Consider the following 21,024-nt stretch of genomic DNA (forward strand, 5'->3'; position numbering starts at 1 on the left):
AACGGTTTGCTTTGTGACCTCAAACACGGGCGAGTAAAACGGGCGTAATAAAAGCCTCTCCGCATTTTTCTTCTGGTCTGTCATCAACCCCCACAGTGCCAGCCAACACATTCTGCCACTTCCACACCTTAGAGCATGAAGAAATAAGAAACAGGGAAGGTTTGCAGGGTACACAGTGTTCCCCGCTTTGTCTCCTAAAGCAGATCTGACCGGTCAGTGGGACCTTACTACCTGCGATGGAGGAGGGGTACCTGCTCCTTTTTTCCTACACCCACTTCTAGATTGCTTGGCATTTGTCAGCCCTACAACAGACCGCACAGCTAGCTCACTGTCTGTTTATTACAAACTGTTTAATTGCTTCTTAACCCAATAACTTTAGAAATATAGAACCACGTGCCAGTGTGGGGGTGCTCTGTAGTGAGTCACTACAGACTAGCCCAGGCACAGCTTAATGCCGCTGAGTTCCATCCAGGAGCAGTCCCAGCAGTGGCCTCAGCCGTGTGGGTGACAGGGTCTTGGAAGAGGGCTGCCAAGAGTAGCCACGGGACCTGGCTTCGGTCAGGTCTGTGGAGGTGCTTCAGCAGCACGATGCTCGTTCTCTGTCCGTAGTGTCTCCATGTACTTCCGCATCTTCTCAACCATCCAGGAGGGTAGCACAAAGGATTTCAACTCCTCCAGCTTCAGGTCCAGGCATCCTCTGGAAGAGACATTGAGGAGGAGAGTTAAAGCAAGGGAGGGTGGAGGCCCAAGCGCATGCCAAGGGGCTACTGCGGGGGGTGGGGCAGGGTACCCATGACCGGTTTCACCTGTAGTCATCACTGGCCGCGAGGTCCCGGATGTCCTCCTCGATGAGGAGGTAAGCCTAGGGCAAGAGCAAAGAAGGGTGATCATTGCCTCTGATTCATTTCAACTCAATATCACTTTATTAAACATGTGATTAATATAAGGGCTGGACGGCAGAGGGGCCTTATTTACAGTTGAGAGGGTAGTGAGTAGGGAGAGACTGGAGAATAGCTCCCTGAGACAACCTTTCACTCCAATAGAAACTTGATGGGTAAGGGAGCTGGGATGGGTGACTTCCTTACAGCCTCCCCCACCTCTTAAAAAAAAGAAAAAAAAAAAGACTCTGAGGTGGCTTAACATGAAATGGCAAAAGCGCTAGCAAAACACACATGGAAACAGGGAATCAGGAGGAGGAAGCTGTGTGTTAGGTATGGAAGTGAGATGATTTGGTTTTGAACTTCGTGGCAAAAGGGCAAAGGTGAGAAGCTGTGCAGCTGTCTCCTACCAGCGGCCAGCGGCATGGCTCTGGCACAGAGCCATGGCTGCAGGGGTAGGGAGCCCTCTTGTGTGCTTACCACACAGAGGCTGTTATTCATCACATGGGAAAATCTCCCATAGGAGACAGTTCTTTCTAGTCTTAGGGTCAGGATTGTGTGTCCCTGGAGTCATCTGTCATCTTATGAGCACTATGAACTCTGTAACCAATGAGATGTCCTTGAGAAGGCCTAGAGTTAAATTTGCAAAAATGCACAGAAGTGTGCTGGTTTCCCAAGTCAGCTATTAAAAAAACCCACCCCCTTTAAAGCTACTTTTGCTCATGGCTTAACATTAGATCCTGTCTTTCCTTTTACCCATCTATTTCTTATTTACATATGTTGCATTTTATCCATCAGTGGTAAGCTCCCTGAAATCTTCTGAAATGGGGTATAGGAATCAGCCCAGTAGTAAAAGAGAAGATAGTTTCCTTGCCAGGAAGGAGATGGCACACTGTCTGCAAGGCCCCTGAATTCTAACAGGAGCAGTCCCATGGTAGGACTGAGTCCTCAGTGGTGACACCGCATATGACGGACAAAGCCCTGCTAGTTTGAGAACACCTGCAACCATGGATTTCCCAAGATCGTTGCTTGATGAGCTAAGAACTTTTTAAGCAGAGGTGATTCTGGAAGGGAGTGCTAGGCGTGGCAAATGGGTTTCACCACATGTGCTAACTCCTGCAGACAGCAGGTGCTCCCTGGAGCACTGTCTTGGGGGAAGAGCCTACAGCTGTGTCTAATGGCAGAGGTGGTGATCCGTGAGAAGCATCTGTCAATTGTCACAGGAGGGAAAAATAGCGTTCCGTGTGTCAGGCACCTGCCACTCTTATACACAGCTAAGAGAATCTGAATATAGGGATGATGTTGGAGGGAGTGAGGGAGTGGTGAGTGGGAAGGGAATCCACGGAGTAAGGCCAGTCTTCAGTGGGAAGGGCCCTCCCCACCCTGACAAGTCTCCCTTTCCACATTCATCAGGCTTAGGGAGTCTCAGACATGGAAGGAAGCTGCCAGCAACAGCGGGACCCATGGCTGCTGGGCTGGGTGGGTCTCTGACAGGGCATGTGTGAACAGTGCTTACCATCTTCCCCCCTGTTGCCCTCATGTGATGCTGCTCAGCCAGCCAGTGCTTGTCCTGGGGGTCGGCTGCATACTGGAAGGGATGAAGTCGCAGGTGTTAGACTAGTGGGAGGATCCTCATTTGGTCCCAGAGCAACTCTCAGCAAGACCTTGTCCCAGCCCGGTGAATGCAGAGGGCTCGCCAAGCTCTTCCCAGCGAGCGGAGCTGAGCCCAGGAGGCCAGGGGACAGGACCCAAATCCCAGAGATTTAGCAAGTTTCCTACTCCTTCCATTCTCAAAGCACAGCACTCTGTCAACTGGTCAGACCGGTGACTATTATTCCAGAATTCTATTCTTTTTAAAAAAATGACCTGAGGTAGTTTGCCACATGTGTGAAATGTTATGGTAACCACATTTTCTGAAACAAAACTCAGGACAGGTCATGCTCTGGGGGAGGCAGAATAGCACTGTGGGTAAGAAGTTCATTTTGGAATTAGGTTTATATTCTGGTCCCTGCCTCTTAGTAGATGGTGTCAACCTGGGCAGCAATTTCCTTGAGACTCAGTTTCTTCATCTGTGAAACCAACAGTATTAATACTCAGGAGCTTGTCAAGGATAAATGAGATCGTGCATAAAAAGTGGTAAAGAGAGGAGCAGCTGGGTGGCTCAGTGGGTTACAGCCTCTGCCTTCGGCTCGGGTCATGATCCCAGGGTCCTGGAATTGAGTCCCGAATCGGGCTCTCTACTCAGCGGGGAGCCTGCTCCTCCCTCTCTCTCTGCCTGCTGCTCTATTTGTGATCTCTGTCAAATAAATAAATAATAACACTTTAAAAAATGCATTAGAAAAAGTGGTAAAGACAGTATCTGACACACAGGAAGTGAGAGAGAAAGAGAGAGAGAGAGAGAGAGAGAATGAGAGAAAGTGTGAGAGGGGAGAGGCCAGAAGGAGAAGCAGACTCCCTGCTGAGCAGGGAGCTGGATGTGGGACTCGATCCTGGGACTCCAGGATCATCACTGGAGGCCAAGGCAGTTATTTAACCAACTGAACCACCCACGTGCCCCCTTCCTTCCACTTCTTAGGCTGGAAAGATTACAGTGAGAGATCGTCCCCACTGGTAATCAATGTGGGTTGGCAGTTCATTACAAACGGTAGATCGAAGAATTGGGAATGTGTGCCGGTAATCATGAACATTTACGGAGCCTTGCCAAGCGTCAGCAGTGCGCTGGGAGCTTTCCCGCACTCTCCCCCTATTCTACCAAGCCTACAAGGTTGTATTGTATCTTTCTATTTTTGGAGATAACAAAACAGGCTCAGAAATGGGAAGGAAAAATAAAATAAGAACAGAACAGAGAGGAAGGCAAACCTTAAGAGGCTCTTAACTCTAGGAAACAGTGTTGCTGGAGGGGAGGGTGACAGGCATTAAGGAGGGCACTTGATGGAAAGAGAATTGGGTGTTCCATGCAACTGATTAATCACTAAATTCTACCTCTGAAACTAGTAATACACCATATGGTAACTAAACTGAATTAAAAAAAGAAAGAAAGAAAAAGAAATGTGAAGTCGCTTGACCAAGGTCACACGGCTACCAAGCAGTGGAAACAGGGCTAAAGCTACACTTCTAAGCATCGTGCTACTGGAGTTCCAAGGAGATGCCGGAGCACATACACTTGGGGGATGATGCCAAAAGGGTTTTGGAAGAAGTGGATCTACAGAAGAGTCAGGCAGAGATCTAAGCCCGGAGGGGAGGAAGGTCATCAGAGGGAACAGCAGGAGTGAAGATGCTGAAAGGAAAATGAAGTAGCAGGTAGGCCACACTGTCCAGGTGCTGAGGCTCTCAGGATATAAGACTGAAAATTCAGCAGCAGGTCCACTCTTCAAAGAACCTGAACTTGCACAAAATGTAGTAGACAGAGCCATAATTCTGGGACCCCAAGTCTTATGTATGGGTGCAAAACACATCTTGAACACACACGCACTACTATTTTTCTAATATATTTGGATACTTTTGTGATGGAAAAAACACAAATTCATTTAAGGGGTGATTGCTATCCTGCCTCCCATTATTTTCTTAAATAGGACAGACCTAGGGACCTTTCTGAAAAGGGTTAGAACTGCACCAGCCCGTGCTCCACTCTCTTTATTTTACATACAATTGAATAAGGTAATGGTTAATAGCTCAGGCTTTGGGGAAGACAGACCCAGACTGGAATCCTACTCACATTAGACTTACCCCTTACCAGCTAAGTAACTTTGGGCCAGTCACTTAGCCTTTCTTTACCTCTGTTTTTAATTTTTTTATGTATTGTGAAACAATGATAGCCATCTCCGTTTTAAAGAATTGCTCTCAGAGATAATGTAAGTGCAGTGCCTGAACCCTGTCTGGTCTGCAATAAGCATACAAGAAAAGTAGCTGTTATTGAGGGGCAGAATGTTCAGTAAATTCCAAAAGGTAAAGGTTAAGGGCAGAGGGGTAACTAGAGCGCAGAAGCCCTGACTCCCAGATCAGTGTCTGTTCCAAGCATCTCTGTGCGGTCCAGAGCTCCCAGCATGCACTGCGGTGGCCCGCCTCACTCCCTGCACTTGCCTACCTTAAAGAGGTGCGGATGCTTGATGTAGATTCTTCCTCTCGTGCCCCCCATGCCCAGGGCCCTGAAAAGGGACAGAGGAGTGTTAAGGATTCCAGCCTCAGAAGTCCTAGGGGTAGGCCCCCAAGCTGCCCTGCCCCCTCAGCACCAAAGCTCTCGAACTTACTTGTTGGCTCGAGATCCCAACACGAAAGTGGTAGATTCATTCAGCCGGGCTGGGTCCCACTATGCAAAAGACAGAGAGGCTGGTGAGGTGAGGTCTACCTGGTGGGCAGGATGGAAATGCTCTTCTCCTATCACCATCCTCGCCCACTATTTTGAACAGCTGAATCAAGAAACCAAGTATTGACAATATACTGGGCTAGATATTGGGGATAGAGAGACGAGTAAGATAGTCTCTGCTCTCTGGGGGCCACAGACATTATGTACAGATAATTAAACCAGCATGAGACAGGCAGGGATACAGATGCTGGGTGTGAGGGATGCCACGGGGGAGGGCAACAGGAAGGCTCCCTTGCAGAGTTTAATTCCCAGGTTAATTCTGGAAGGGCCGAGGGGCGGAAGAAAGGGCGGTACAGTATGAATGGTAGGAAGCGAGAGCGGGCTTGGCAGGCTGGAGAGACCACAAAGGGTTCTATGAAGTAAAAGGAGAGAGAGCACAGATTAGGGAGAGGCAACAAATGAGGTAGGAGGGAGAAGCAGAGAGGGGCTGGAGGCCCGGATGTGCTTCCTCCCCCACTCCTCCGAAAAGGAAAGTCTGTTTTCGTTTTTACTAGAGGATCGGGTGGCACAGGACAGTTCACTAAATGGCTTCAGAGACAGGGGCTAGAGGAGACACAAAACATCCGCTGGTGGGAAAGGAAAACTACCAGGAGGAGTAAGAGCTGGCTGATTCCTTCGCCGCCTCATTTAGGGGAGGGACGTGGTGCCTCTCAGCAACAGGCTGGAAAAGGCTTCGGCCCTCCTGAGTCTGCTTGAGTTGCTGCTTTTAGGGGTTTGCACTTTATTCATTCTGTAGGCCACGGGGAGTCACTGAGGCTTCTAAATAGGGAGAGCCAGATTTGACTTAAAGACCGCTCACTCGCCCACACACGGCTGATGGATTCGAAGTGGCAAGACTATAGGCAGGGAGCGGTTTAGGGGTTGCTGGACTAAAGCATTTCAGAAACAAGAGAAGGGTCTGAGCTCAGGCGGCAGGAAGGATGACAAGGAGGGAAGAGGAACTGGGATCTCTGTGGGGAGTGGGATCAGCCCGGCCTCGAGGGGACACAGATGGAAAGGAGGGGAAGAGGGAAAGAGAACTGAAGTGGAGAATGTCAAAGAAGGTCTATGAGGAAAGATTCTGCCTGCAATTTTAGATAGGCTGAGTCTGAAATGCTGCAGAAGCTCCAGGCAGGGAGGTCCAGCAGACAGCAGGAGACGTAAATTCTAAACCAGAAAGAGACATGTGGGACAAAGAGGTATGGTGACCTCGGCTCACACTGGTCCCTGAGATCCTGAGAGTGAATGCTTGAGAGCACTCACGGAACTTGACGTGCAGGAGAGGGCCAGCGAGACGACTCTGAGGGATACCCACGTACAAGGCTCACGGCTGAGGAAGAATGACTCATGAGAGGGAGAAGGGATGTCCGGCGAGGAACACAAAAATCAGGGAAATGCAGGATTATTAGCTCGAGGGGAGCAGAGTGGAAGACGAAAGGCATGGTCACTGGTGTGAGAGCAGAGAGGGCCAGTAACACAGGAGGTGGAACATTTCTACTAGACAGAGCCTCCGCCAGGCCAGTGGAGCTTTTGCCTACCTTACTGGGCTTCCATTTGTGGCTTTATTTGAAGAAAGGATTCTACTAAAAGAGCTTGCAAACAACTGTTCTGGAGCCAAGAGAGGCTAATGGTTAAGACCATAGGCTCTGGTGGCAATGGACCTTGGCTTTCACACTTTGCTTGACCATCTAGCAGCTGTGTGACTCTGAGCAGGTCTCTGAGCCTTCATTAAGTTCAAGGGTATTAAGTATATATGATAACTACACTTAATACACTACACCACAGAAGGGCTACAGAATCTTTCTCAGAAGATTGTTATAAAGATTAAATGAGATGACATACAGAAGATTTAGTGCAGGGCCTGTCTTATATTAAGCACCCCTAGTTCCAATCCCTGTTTAAGATCCTTCCGGGAGGCCAGAGAGGGGTGTGGGTACAGGGTGGAGGTTGGGGAATAGGTGGGAAGGCTCTGGAAAGGCTTGTGCGCCTCCCTCACACTCTCGCCCCTTCCCTCATGGTGGGTCCAGAACCTTGACTGGGTCTCCCTGGGATAGTGGTCACTGCCACACCCACATAATCATACCTTGGGGCCTTCTCGGCGAATAGGTTCACAGGATTTTGGCTTCCATCTGATTGGAAGGAAAGAAGAAGGTAAATTCTCCGAGGTGAGGCCTAGGACTGAACAAAGCCTGCTGGTGGTGGTAGGAGTTCCTCACACACTCCCACTTTGGCCCTGATGGTCTCTCCTCCCGGTTACCCACTGAGGAGGTACAAAGGTAAAAGGGCATTCTAGGACTGGCTCTGAGACTACCTAGCCATGAGGGCAGGTCCAGGAAGCTCTCTGAGCCTTCCTTTCCTTCTCTGTGAAAAGGGCAGCAACTGCCCCTCCCCCATGTTTGGGAGCCAGGGGGCTGCCTGGGGGTGGGGTGGGGAGAACAAGCCACAGTATGGCGGCCGCACTGCTCTACTGCTCTGTCTCCCCAAGCCAGTGGTTCCAGACAGTCCCCGCTGCTCCGAACTAGACTGATGTGGCTTTCTCGATCAGACTTCCATGTAAAGTCTTATTTGAAAAAAAGATTCTGTTGCTTCAAAACCTTTGTAGTACAATGTTGCTCATTATTAATTGGCTGACCTTGGACAAAAATCCTGAGTCTGTTTCCTGATTTACAAAATCAACTATACCTTCACTAGTGGGTGGCTGTAAGGGTTAGAAGGTAAAGTATGTAAGATATTTAGAGAAGTTATAACACGTTATGAGCCTTCAGTATGTACTCACAATAAAAACAGCTCTGGTCTTTAATCAAGCTGGGCAGAACAGTTCTGGGGCAAAAGCAGGATAAAACAATGTCCTCCCTGCTACCTTCTTTCCCCAGCCCTCAAACCAGACTAACCCTTCCCCACGGTGACTCAAACAGTGGGATCTGATTTTGGCAGGCCAGGAGTTCTGGCTTCTCTCCCTCCAGGCCCACCCCCTCCCTGCCCTCCCGGCACTGCCGGCCCCTACTCACACCAGGCCAGCGGCTGCCCGGTCGTTTGACAGCATGTGTCCAGGAGGCCGTCCCTTCCTCTGCCAGAAAGAACAGCTGTCAGAGGCCTGACCCCGTGGGAAGCCCCACCCCACGCCACTGGCACGCCGAGGGTCACTTGGTGGAGATGGTTTTCCAAAGAGACCAAATGATGCTTGAGAGCGAACAGGGAGAGTTAACAGTCTCCAGGGGTCCTGCTTCTCATGCTAGAAAGGCCCCCATGATGCATGGAGGAAGCCCTCTATTTTCTGGAGTCGTAGGGTTTTTTCCTAGCCAGAAAGCATGGAGATGAGTTACCTTTTTGGGAACAGGGCTTCCTCGATGGGCACATTCCTCTTCTGTCTGTCGGCCGCGCTGGAGGGAAATGGAAAGGAGGGGCCAGTGGCGAGCCAGTGCCTGGGATCGGCAGGTTCAGGGGCTGCTGAAAGCAAAGCCCTGGACTACCTCATCGGGCCCCTCCCTGGGCTGGGCCTCCTGAGCTCTCCCAGCGTGACGCTGTTTGGAGCTCTTTCTACAAGTGCGTTGTATGTGGAAGCTCCCTGGGCCCAGAGAGTTCACCTGCCTCCCAGCTTCATCGGTCTCCCCCTGCAACATCCCAGACCCAGCAATTCTGACCTTTATCCCTGGAAGCTCATGGGTCAATCTGGGTATTACTTTTTCTCCATCGGAAAACAGTAGTTTAGCCTGAAAAGAAAAGACCAAGTGTTAACAGTCACTATTGTGGTGGGTAACAGCTGGGTTAAAACTTCAGATTGGGTTGAAATGTTTTCATGATCAGTACAAAAGCATCTTGAGAGATGCATATACATAGATATCTACCTTCTTTCTAAAAAAATTCAGTTGACCCTTGACCCTGCATAGGCTGACTTACACAGTTTTTTTTCCATAAAAACAGTACAGTACTGCAAATGTATTTTCTCTTTCTTACAGTTTTCTTAGTAACATTTTCTTTTCTCTAGCTTATTTTATTGCAAGTATACAATCTATAAATCATATGACATACAAAATACGTGTTAATCAACTGTTGATGTTATGGGTAAGGTAGTTCTGGTCAACATAAGCTGTTAGTTTTTGGAATCGAAAGTTTATATGTGGGGGCGCCTGGCTGGCTCAGTGGTAGAGCATGCAACTCTTGATCTTGGGGTAATGAGTTTGAGCCCCACGTTGGGTGCAGGGATTACTTTAAAAAAAAAAAAAAGGGAAGGATGTATGTGTATTCGTGTATTTTACACAGCAGGAAGTTGGTGCCCATCATCCCTGCCTAATTCTGTTCAAGGGTCAACTATAATTAATGATCATTGCTGAAAAATTAAAGATGAAACTATACAAAAAATCCCCACGCCAAACCTGAAATCTCTGTATCTACCGACTACTGTTAATACTTCTTTTCCTTTTTTCTTTTTCTTTTTTATTTATTTTTTTAAAAAAGATTTTATTTATTTATTTGACAGACAGAGATCACAAGTAGGCAGAGAGGCAGGAAGAGAGAGAGTTGGAAGCAGGCTCCCTATGGAGCAGAGAGCCCGATGTGGGGCTCAATCCCAGGACCCTGAGATCATGACCTGAGCTGAAGGCAGAGGCTTTAACCCACTGAGCCACCCAGGTGCCCCACCTTTTTCTTTTTAAAGATTTTATTTATTTATTTGACAGAGAGATACAGTGAGAGAGGGAACACAAGCAGGGGGAGTGTGAGAGGGAGAAGCAGAATGCAAAAAAGTCAGCAGGAAGCTGACTTGAGCCAAAGGTAGATGCTCAACGAACAGACCCACCCAGGCGCCCCTACTGGTAATATTTCAGTGTCAAGTCTTCATTACTTTTTCCTATGTAAATATATACTATATATTATTTTTCCTAACTAAATGTATTAACATAATATATATTCCTCAACAAGCTGCTGCTTTTCATTTAATAAATACTGAGCTCCCAGTGTAGACGTGCTGGGGACGCAGTAGTAAGCAGCACATGCAAAGTCACTGCTCTTGCAGAGCTTCTACTCTGCGGGAGATCTGGATAATAAGCAAATAAACAAACATATATACAAGGTGATTTCAGATTGTGATAAACGGTGTAGAGAAAAAACCCCAGGCAGATGTGACAGAACTAGCGAGGGGAGGGCTGTTTAAGTAGGTGGTCAGGGGAGGCTGTGCTGAGCAGGCAGCCTTCTGGGCTGGGCAGGAGAAGGAGAAGAGCTGAGAAGGGTGTCAGCAGCAGGGAGGAGGGCAAAAGCCCCAAAGTGGGAACAGACTCGGCTTGTTTGAAGAAAAAGATGGCCTGGCAAATAGTGGGCAGAGGAGAGAGGTGTGAATGAGGAGCGTGAATGAGGCAGGCAGGGCCCTGCAGGTTACGGGAAGAGTTGTGTTCTCTCACAAGAGAACGTGCGTGGCATTGGGTGAGCCTGAGCGCTCCTCTCTTCTGGAAACTCTCTCCTACTGGCTCCTGTGGCCACACTTCCCTGGTTTTCCTCCTACTTGTCTGGCCACTCTCTCTTAGTCTTCTTTGCTGGCTCATCTTCCTCAGTGTGGTTCATTCTGTCTTCTTCCATTTGGTATTCTATCTGCTCTCATCACGCTCACAGCTTCAGTTAACATCTATGCATGGACGAGACCGTAATTCTACAAAAAATCTGAGTTCAGGGGCACCTGGGTAGCTCAGAGAGTTAAGCCTCTGCCTTCAGCTCAGGTCATGGTAACAGGGTCCTGGGATCGAGCCCTGCATCGGGCTCTCTGCTCAGCGGGGAGCCTCCCCCCCCTGCCTGCTTGTGATATCTCTATGTCAAATAAATAAATAAAATCTTAAAAAAAAATCTTAGTATGGTTGACACACCATGTTGACCCTATGATTTTTTTTCTCTTCAGCTGTGGCCTCTCCGTTGAGCTCCAGATTTATACAACGGTCTGCCTGGTGTCTATGCATGGAGGTCCCAAGTTTGCTAAGTCCAATACTAGACTCGTAAACCTCCTCCAAACGTTGCAGTGAAGAGTGCTCAAGTCTCCATGTGAAATTATGTGCATGTTTTGCGGTAACGGAATTCATTCCTCTCTGCCTAACCAAGCTGTAGGTTTCAGGAGAGCAGGAGCCCTGCTCGTTCATTTGCCATTTGTTCCTTCGCTTCCTCCTTCACTGATGCATGCAATCATTCGGCACACACTCAGCGCCCCCCATGTTAAGAGTCCTATTCTAGGGCGGGGCAAACTGTAGTGAACAAAGTTAGACCTCAGCTCTTATAAAGCTCAAGCTTTTAGCAGAGGTGGGGGTATAAAGGAGACAGAAAAGAAATTCATGAACTATTAATAATTTCCGATTGAAGTCAGGGATAGAAATCAACACGATGATAGAGATTAACTGGAGGGTGGGGAAAAAAGTGAGAATGAGGAGCTACTTTATTTTTTAAAAAATATTTTATTTATTTGTTAGAGTGAGTGAGCGCACAAGCAGGGGTGCAGCAGGCAACGGGAGAGAAGCAGGCTCCCTGCTGAGCAAGGAGCCCAAGGAGGGGCTCCATCCCAGGATCCAGGACCCTGGGGTCATGACCTGAGCTAAAGGCAGACACTTAACCAACTGAGCATCCCGGCATCCTTACTTTATTATTTTTATTTATTTATTTTTAATTTTTATTTTTTTTAAAATTTTTAATAAACATACAATGTCCTTACTTTATTTTTAAAAAGATTTTATTTATTTGAGAGAGAGAGAGAGTGAGAGAGAGGAAGCATGGGGGGGGGCTGGGTGGGTGGGGGTGGGAGTGGGGCACGAGGCGGAAAAGGTGCAGAGGGAGGCAGAGAACCAGATTCCCCGCTGAGCACACTTAATCCCAGGACCGGATCAGGACCTGAGCTAAGGGCAGATGCTTAACTGATGAGCCACCCAGGTGGGAGGATGGGGGGTGAGGCAGGGGTGGTGGTGGGGTGTTACTTTAGATGAAATAGCCAGGGAAGGCCTCTCTGAGAGGCAATATTTGAGCTAAATCTGAAGAAAAGGAGGCAGCTATATGAAGAGTTAAGGACAGGGCATGCGGGTAAGTGAGAACAGCAAGTGCAGAGACCCTGAGCTCAGTGCACTGGAGACCCAGAAAGATTCCAGCGCAGCTAGAAGATAGTCAAGGAGGGGGTGGTGGGAAGAGTGAGCAGCAGGGAACATTTACTGAGTCCTTGCTATTGATCTAAAATCTTTAAAGATAGTACAACAACGAATCCTCCCAACAATCCTATGGTGCAGCACCTCTACACCTATTTTGCAGATGAGAAAACTGAGATTTAGTAAGGTGAAGTAACTCGCCTCAAGTTACACAGCTAGTCTGCTAAAGTTGGTTAAGCGACTGCCTTCAGCTCAGGTCACCATCCTGGAGTTTCGGGATCCAGTCCGGCATCTGGCTCCCTGCTCAGCGGGGAGTCCGTTTCTCCCTCGGACCCTCCCCCCTCTCATGTTCTCAAATAAATAAAATCTTAAAAAACAACAAGAATAAAAAAACCCCCAGGACTCCTATCTGGACAGTGCAAATAAAAAGAAAGCCTGCATTCTTAACTACCATGCCACATTTTTCTTAAAGGATGTGTAGCAAATAAATAATTAAATACGTAAATAAAATGAACAAACAAAAACCAATTACCATGCAAACAAAATTGAGCAAACCAAAAAATGCAAGGTAACAGGATATAGATAAGATCAGCCTCTTCTCCCTGAGAAATAGCCAGAAAGGTGCAGCCCAGGAGATTAGGGAGCATGATGTGGGGTCGGAAGTGCAAACAAGTCAAGTCAACACCAACAAACTAAAAACCCTTCTCTGTCTCACGTCCGATATGAACAATCTTTTCAAGCAACAAGAAGTTCCGTGTGCAGTTCCGACGAGGCGACGCCAAAGAACTTCAAGTTTTCTGGGCTACCTGAAAACCAGGCTCTGCCAGGAGGCCGCTGTGTATTATAACCACAAACAGAACTGCCATGTATTTTCCGTGTAGTATGTTCTTTGTTGTCACGCACCCACGTGGTGCTGGTCGTGTATGAATATTTTCTCATTTAATCCTAACAGCAAACCACTGGTGCTGGGATTTTTACTCCCAATTTTAGGGATAAGAAAACTGAGGAAAAGAAGGGTCAAAAGACTTGTTTGAAATTTCTTGATTCATTGGTTTCTTGCTGAACTTTGGGCTTTCTACCTTCCTGATCTCCAATTCTTGCGCCCTGATCACACACCGTGTGTTCCACACTCCAGCTTCCCAGTCAGATCGATACCGGCCAAGGGACTCCAGGAGGTGGACGTGGGGACTGAGGAGACAGGAAAGGTGTACCATCCACGGAGCACAGATCATGCCCCCCATTCACCTTCAGCTCATCCTTCTGGGGACTCCTGAAGAGTTGCGTACATTTCCCTTCCATTCTCTAGGGCAGATTCCCAAACCAACCTCCTTATGGCAGCCAGAGTGAGTGATCTCTCAAAATGCCAATCTCAGTACGTAGCTCTTCTGCTTAGAACTCCATACCTATAATTTAGCCTCTGCTACTTTTCCAACTTCAACAAGTATCATTCTCTCCACCCTCTGAAAACCAGCAGCCCTGGCTTCTTTCTGTCCCTTGGATGTACTCCGCTTCCTTTTACCTCCAGGTTCCACACCTTCTAGTGTACTCTCTTCATTGCCTCCTGTGCTCACAGCACTCAGAACAGTTTGTAATTCCAAATCTACTGAATGATAACTGGAGTAACGTCAGGGAGCTGCGGTAAGGCCTGTGTCCATTTTGCATAGCGCAGCTGGGGCCTGGCACAGAAACGGCGCACGATATATATGAGCTGGAGAGGTAAATAAACTCGGGAAAGCATTCTGGGATGCAACCGAGACTGAAGGTTTATCAGTTTAAACTTGATTCAGTTCAAACTTAGAAGAATATTCAAACTTCCATGTTTGATTATGAGCAGATATTACAACTGATCGTAACATACTCCAGTCCCAGACTGAAGTAATGAATTGGCTTCCTAGGAGTCTGGCAGACTTAAGTATAAACCATGGGAAGCAGATCAGCTTTCTCTGCACGAATGGTTAGAGTTCTGCCCTCTCAAAGCACTAATGGATAGAGTTCTGCCCTTTCAAAAGCTGAGGCTCAGGCCCTGGTCTTGCTCTTTTCTGAGGCTGTGCCTGAGCAGCTGGCCAGCCCACCTCCTGGGAGACATGACTCTCTCATCTCCGGAGAATCACTCTCCTAGGACTAAGTTCAAACCCGTCTCTGCGGCTCTGAGTGTGTAGAAATTTCCATCTCTGACAGCCAGTGGTTTCACAGTTAAGCACAGAAGCGGGTGATGCTGACAATTCCTATTAATAAGAACAGCTGACACATGCAAACAGGTTCACTCCTATTTTGGGAACACAGGCATTTTTAGACTTGATGTCATGCCTCCCGAGCACCCCCCAAGAGGTAGGAAAGCAGAAAGGGTGACAGGCCCCATGGTAATAAAAGGGGCTGTGACTACTTGCAGAGTGATGTCACCACTCGCAGAGGTGAGAAAGTGCTCAGATATCCTAACTCTTGCTTGTTCAGAGCCACAGTTTCTTCATCTGGAAACTAGGGATTACAATTTGTCTTCTGGGGCGTCAAACTAGTACATGTGAAAGCACTGGTCCCGTACTAGGTACAGAGGAGCCACTTCCCTTCTCTCTGTCAGCAGCAGCTCCAGGCCCTCTCTGGAGGCTCGCGGCTTATCAGGTATCCCCCCAAGTATCATGAATGAAGCGATCACACTTCTTAGTAGAGCCCTGAGGACGAAGCCTGGGCCTACGTCTCTGCATCTCTTGTTCCCTTGGGTCTCACCTGCTCCAGGCAGCTCCGACAGGCCTCCTGGATCAGCTGCTCTGCGTCCACCTCTTCCCCGACGTTGTCTCTGACATTCAGTGCTGCCTTCTGGAAGAACTAGGGAGAAGTACAGCAGAGGACAAGGTCAGAAGACCTGTTAATCTGCAATAACTTAAAGGAAACAGAATATAAGAGAGAAGATTACGAACGTGGCTTTCAGATCAGACAGAGAGTAGGTCACTTCCCACTCTATCCTGTCTTAAGGAGGATCACAGTCATGGAGGCCCTTTGCTCTTTGTCAAATAAATAAATAAAATCTTATTAAAAAAAACATCAAAAAGCAAATACAGAAAGACAAAAAAACTGCAAGTATATATATTAAAGTAACAGTGACATTATGGATGATTTCTTTTTTTTTTTTTTGCTTATCTATAGTATCTCAATTTTTATAACATACGTGCATTATTTCTGTAGAAGGAAAAAAGAATGCCAGTGCCCACAGTGAACATCCCAGGGCAGACCAGAAAAGATCCTGAGAGTAGAAGGTCCTCACTGAATTCTGACCTTGCCCAAGCCGAAAGAAAGGTGTGGAAAGGGTGGCATAAGACCTGACTAGGGCCCCAGGACACCCGCAGTCCCAATCAGCTAGGGAAGGGGAAGGCAGAAGTTTCTTTCATTGTGGAAGAGGGAGAGTCAGAGCCTGAGAATACTGAGGGACAGGTGATGGGAGGTCTCCAAATGGAGGCACTAGAACACATTCATTAAGAATCTAAGTTGTGTCTCCAGAAGACAATGTCATACAGAAAAATTCTGGTACCTATATACTGTGGAGACAACCATGGGGATGTACTTTCTTTTCTTATCTCCTCCCCTCCTTCCTTCTTTCCTTCCTCTCTCTCTCTCTTCCTTTCTTTCTTTTCTTTAAATTTTGAGTAGGCTCCATGGCGCCCCCTCCCGCCCAACCTGGGGCTTAAACTCATGACACCGATTAAGAGTTGCACGCTCCGGGTAGCTTAGCTGGTTAAGTGCCAGCTTGATTTCAGCTCAGGTCATGATCTCAGGTTGTGAGATCGAGTCCCACATCGGGTTCCCCCTCTGTGAGGAGTCTACTTCTCTCCTTCCCTCTACCCCTCTCCCAAATAAATAAATGAATCTAAAAAACAAAAACAAAAACAAAAAAACCCCAAAAACAAAAGGAAAGAAAAGAAAAAAGAGTTGCATGCTGTACTGAGTAAGCCAGCCAGGCACTCCCCAAGGGAATGTTCTTTCATTTTATATTTGACAAGGCTGAATGCCTGATATTGTTAATGTTTAGCTAAGGAGAAGTACAAGAAGGTGGATTAGAAGTCTGATGAGGGGAAGAGGAAAATTCTTCAGGCAAAGTTAAATGAATAGTCAGATGAGTTTCACTTTAAAACAAAACCTTAGGGTGCCTGAGTGGCTCAGTTGGTTAAGCGTCTGCCTTCAGCTCAGGTCATGATCTCAGGTTCCTGGGATGGAGTCCTTTGTGGGGCTCCCTGCTCAGTGGGGACTCTGCTTCTCCTTCTCCCTCTGCCCCTCCTCCCTCTCATGATCTCTCTCTCAAATAAATCAATAAAATCTTAAAAAAAAAAATCCCTAAGAACTGGAGATGAATACTGGTGTTCAGTGTTGATTACTGGCTAAGTGAAAGCTAGCTGAAACAATCTAGATTCTTTACAACCAGCCTGAGAAGTGGGCAGTGTGATGAATATACAGGGGTGACTGTAAGTGGACTCTCGACCTAAGAATGAAATCTGGTCCTGCATAAGGCATTCAAAAACGCTGCTGGGATAAATACAAAATTGTATTTCTTTCTTTTTTTTTTTTTTTAAGATTTTATTTATTTATTTGACAGACAGAGATCACAAGTACACAAAGAGGTAGGCAGAGAGAGACAGAGGGGGAAGCAGACTCCCTGCTGAGCAGAGAGCCCGATGTGGGACTCGATCCCAGGACCCTGGGACCATGACCCGAGCTGAAGGCAGAGGCTTAACCCACTGAGCCACCCAGGCGCCCCTAGAGAGAAATTTTCTTGAGGAAAGAATATGTTTTCCTTTCTTTCTTTCTTTATTCACTTATTTGAGTGAGAGACTCAAGAATAGACTTTATTCACTTATTTGAGTGAGAGAGGGAGTGCTGCATGCAGGAGCGGTGGGAAGGGCAGAGGGAAGAGCAGACTCCCCACTGAGCAGAGAGCCCAACACAGGGATTGATCCCTGGACCCCGAGATCGGGATCTGAGCTGAAGTCAGACACCTAACTGAATGAGCCACCCAGGAGACCGCTGTGGGATTTTATTTTATTTTATTTTGAAAGGTTTTATTTATTTTTTGACAGAGAGAGAGATCACAAGTAGGCAGAGAGGCAGGCAGAGAGGGGAGAGGGAGCAGGCTCCCCACTGAGCAGAGAGTCCAATGTGGGGCTTGATCCCAGGGCCCTGGGATCATGACCTGAGCCGAAGGCAGAGGCTTTAACCCACTGAGCCACCCAGGCGCCCCTGCTGTGGGATTTTAAATAGGGTAGTGACAGCCTTAGATTTACACCTTTGAGGTCACTGGCATTTGCAGGGAGGGTGGGATGAAAGTGGGGAAGAAGAGCAGCAGTAGGGGTCAGAGGAGGGGCCTGGGTAAGAGAAAATGAAGGCCTGAACCAAGGCGGAGGTGAGGAAGAAGAAGGGCACGAAGACTGTGAAGTGGAATGGACAGGACTGTGGCTGGACAGGGGAGATGAAGGAAAGGCAGAGTCCTTGGTTTCCGGTTTCTAAATGAACGGTAGTCCCATTCAAACATCACATGTCCCAGAATGAGCTCCTGATGCCCCCTGCTCTTTCCTGTCTTCCTCCTATCAAGCCAGTGGCAATGCTGTGTTTATAGCTGCCCAGGGCAGATAACTGATGCGTTCAGTTCTCTTGTTCTTTTACCCGCACACCTGAATCATCAGCAAAGCTTGTTGTTACCTCTAAAACACACGTGGAATCTCATCTTCCCAACACCTTTACTGCTAACACTCAAGCCACCATCATCTCAAGCCTTCTTCTGTAGGTGATTCTCTGCACATCAGTCAGGGTGACCCTTTAAAAATGTTCACATCAAATACTCTGCACAAAACTCTCCAAGAGCCTCTATTTTACTCAGAGTAAACCCCAACATCCTTACCATGGCCTCAAAGGTTCTCCATGAACTGGGACCCTCTTTCCCCTCTGATTACCTCTCCTATTACCCTCCTCCTGGCTCAGCTGGCTCTAGCCACACTGGAGACTTTGTTGCTTTGAATGCGCCAAGCATACCGCTGCCTTAGGGCATTTGCCCTTGTTCCCTCTGCCTGGACTGCTTTTCCCTGGTGTGTCTTGTTTTTCCCTTCCCTTATTCAGGTCTCTGCTCGCATGTGGCCTTCCTGGGCACAGTCTATGAAACAGCCTTACTGTTACCCACTGGTCACTCTCTCCCCCTTCTCTCTGGCGTTCCCTAATATAGTACATATTGTTTAAAGAGAGCAGGGACACTGTTCATTTTGTTCTCTGCTACATCATCAGTGCCTTGAACTGTGCCTGCTATTACGGTGGAAGCTCAGTGAATACTTCTTGAACGAATAAACACAAGAAGAGGTTTAGGAAGAAAAAGGTCAGTTCTGAATATGCCGCTTGAAGCATCTATGGGACCATCAGAGTCATGCAGAAGTTTACTTAGAAGTTTAGAAAGGCATTTTAAATAATAATAATGTTGTTAGTTACACAAATAATAAAAACACTTGTTTGGGGGCGCCTGGGTGGCTCAGTGGGTAAAGCCTCTGCTTTCGGCTCAGGTCACGACCCCAGGGTCCTGGGATTGAGTCCCGCATGGGGCTCTCTGCTCAGCAGGGAGCCTGCTTGCCCCTCTCTCTCTGCCTGCCTCTCTGCCTACTTGTGATCTCTCTGTCAAATAAATGAATACAATCATTAAAAATAAACAAAGAAACAAACAATCAAAAACACTTGTTTGAAGCATGGTGCTGAGCAGGTTACACTTAAATTATTTTATCCTCAAAACAGCTTGGCAGAAGAGGTATTCAAGTTACCCCCAAAGAAAGGGGTAAAAGTTCTCAGGGGTTCAGAACTGGAAGACTTTGCACATCTGTGTGTAGCAGAGAGACCCAGGGGAATGTGATGCAGGAAAGGCTTGCCCATGCCTCTTTGTCCCTCTCACCTTCATGTACTTGTTGAAGACAGTCTGGATCTCCTCATTGATGCTAGGCTGCAGGACAGCGCGGAGGAGGTCCATGGAGATGGCAGGATCTGTGAAACTGCATTCAGGAGGGAGACACAATCAGGGGTTATGTCCCAGACATATCTTTCTTAGTCTGCCCAGCCAATTACTGACACAGGCTCCTTTAACAGCAATAATAGATAGCTTCACCTGAAAACAAGCTACATGCCCAGGTTCTGTGCAAACTACACGGACATGGTTTTTTATTCCATTTCCATAATAACCCTATGAAAGGAGTTTTATTTTTTAAAGCGTTTTATGAGGGGCGCCTGGGTGGCTCAGTTGGTTGGACGACTGCCTTTGGCTCAGGTCATGATCCTGGAGTCCCAGGATCGAGTCCCACATCAGGCTCCCAGCTCCATGGGAAGTCTGCTTCTCCCTCTGACCTTCTCCTCACTCATGTTCTCTCTCACTGTCTCTCTTTCAAATAAATAAATAAAATCTTAAAAAAAAAAATAAAGCGTTTTATGAGATACAAGGTATACACTTCAATGAGTAGTTGTAGAGAACATCCACTTAATCACGACCTGGCAAGAATATAATCAGCATCCCAAGGTCCACCTTGTGCTCTCTCCCTTCCCCAACATAAATATTACTGTTTGCATAACAACAAAACAAAAAAACCCAAATCCTACTGTTTGCTATTCTGCCTTTTTACAGCCCTCGACCACAGAGCCAACTGAATGTTAGGGATCTCAGGCACTGCTGAATCCATGATTCCCCATTTTGTACCTGAATTCAGAGGGGGCAATGATTCAACCAAGATCAACACAGAGTTATAGAAGCTGAGTCTCGGCTTTCCTAGTCCAGTGTTCTTTCTAACGGCTGATGAGCTCTTTCCAGCTCTGTGCAGTGGGGACCCCAAGGGTGCTGGGAGGTGAATACCCAGGACCAGCCTTACCTTGTTGTCATCTGTGAGCGGCGGCCCCTTCGCTGCACCTGCCGGTGCTTTATCATTATATTCCAAGGATTCTGCGGGGACCAAGGGAACAGATGTCACTAAGGCCCGTGACACTGGAGTAGAGGTGGAAGGTGAGTATGAAATTAAACTTAGACAGCCCTGTTTCTCAGGGAATTTCAGCGCTTCATCCACCCTGGGACAGGAGGCAGGGCGGCGGCAGAAAGGCCCTGCGGGGGTGGAGGAACTCAGGAAAAGTTTCCTGCCTCCAAAGTCCCAAACCCACCTTTTCTGGGACGGCAGGAGGAAGGGAAGGAGTGTTTACCGAGGGACTACTCTGGGGCAGCCGGTGTGCTGGGCGCTTTCTTCGCATTTACACCCCAACCCCGTAACAACTTTATGAAGCGGCACTAATCATCTCCATTTTACAGAAGAGGAAACTGGAGCTCAGAGGTTGACAGGACTGGCTCACGTCACCTAGCTAGGAGGGCGGCACCAAAATTTGAATCCAGGTCGTCGGACTGCGAAAACGCCAACCCCCTGGGCAGCACCAGCCGCCGCGTTCTCTCGCCCGCGGGCTAGGGTCCCGGGAGCCCGAGGCCCAGCCGCCCCGAGCCCAGGCCCAGCCCCGGCCTCCCCGGGGGTGTCCTCACCGTGAGAACCAGCTGCCCCGCTGCGCCCGCGTCGCCCAGCTCGGGGCCGCCCCGCTCTGCCCCGCCGGGTCCCCGCGGCTGCTCGGCGTCGCCAGTGGCCCCCATGGCTCCCGCAGCCCCCACAACTTCAGTCCGACTCTGCCACCGGCCGGAAAGTGGCCCCGTGACGTCATTGGAACGCGCCGCGCG

General features: G+C 48.1%; 1 protein-coding gene across 1 annotated transcript; it reads right to left on the reverse strand.

The window, feature by feature from the left end:
- Nucleotides 1-331: 331 nt before the first annotated feature.
- DNTTIP1 (deoxynucleotidyltransferase terminal interacting protein 1) lies at nt 332-21,010 on the reverse strand. The gene is made up of 13 exons (XM_059133000.1): nt 20,836-21,010; nt 20,186-20,256; nt 19,225-19,321; nt 15,042-15,140; nt 8,862-8,930; nt 8,544-8,600; nt 8,229-8,287; nt 7,304-7,349; nt 5,126-5,184; nt 4,963-5,023; nt 2,395-2,466; nt 807-862; nt 332-697 (listed from the first exon to the last, which is right to left on the reverse strand). Exons 1-13 carry the CDS (start codon nt 20,938-20,940, stop codon nt 559-561), a joined length of 990 nt encoding a protein of 329 aa, XP_058988983.1. The 5' UTR covers nt 20,941-21,010; the 3' UTR covers nt 332-558.
- Nucleotides 21,011-21,024: the final 14 nt, after the last annotated feature.

Source organism: Mustela lutreola, chromosome 9 (assembly GCF_030435805.1).
Source record: "Mustela lutreola isolate mMusLut2 chromosome 9, mMusLut2.pri, whole genome shotgun sequence".
Lineage (NCBI taxonomy): Eukaryota > Metazoa > Chordata > Mammalia > Carnivora > Mustelidae > Mustela > Mustela lutreola.

What these genes read in the sequence shown, in the direction of transcription:
- DNTTIP1 (XM_059133000.1), bottom strand. Translation starts at nt 20,940, where the DNA reads ATGGGGGCCACTGGCGACGCCGAGCAGCCGCGGGGACCCGGCGGGGCA. An exon ending in AGCATCCGCACCTCTTTAAG is followed by an intron (nt 2,467 to 4,962) that starts GTAGGCAAGTGC and finishes CATCCCTTCCAG; the next exon opens with TATGCAGCCGACCCCCAGGA. An exon ending in GCGGCCAGTGATGACTACAG is followed by an intron (nt 698 to 806) that starts GTGAAACCGGTC and finishes TGTCTCTTCCAG; the next exon opens with AGGATGCCTGGACCTGAAGC.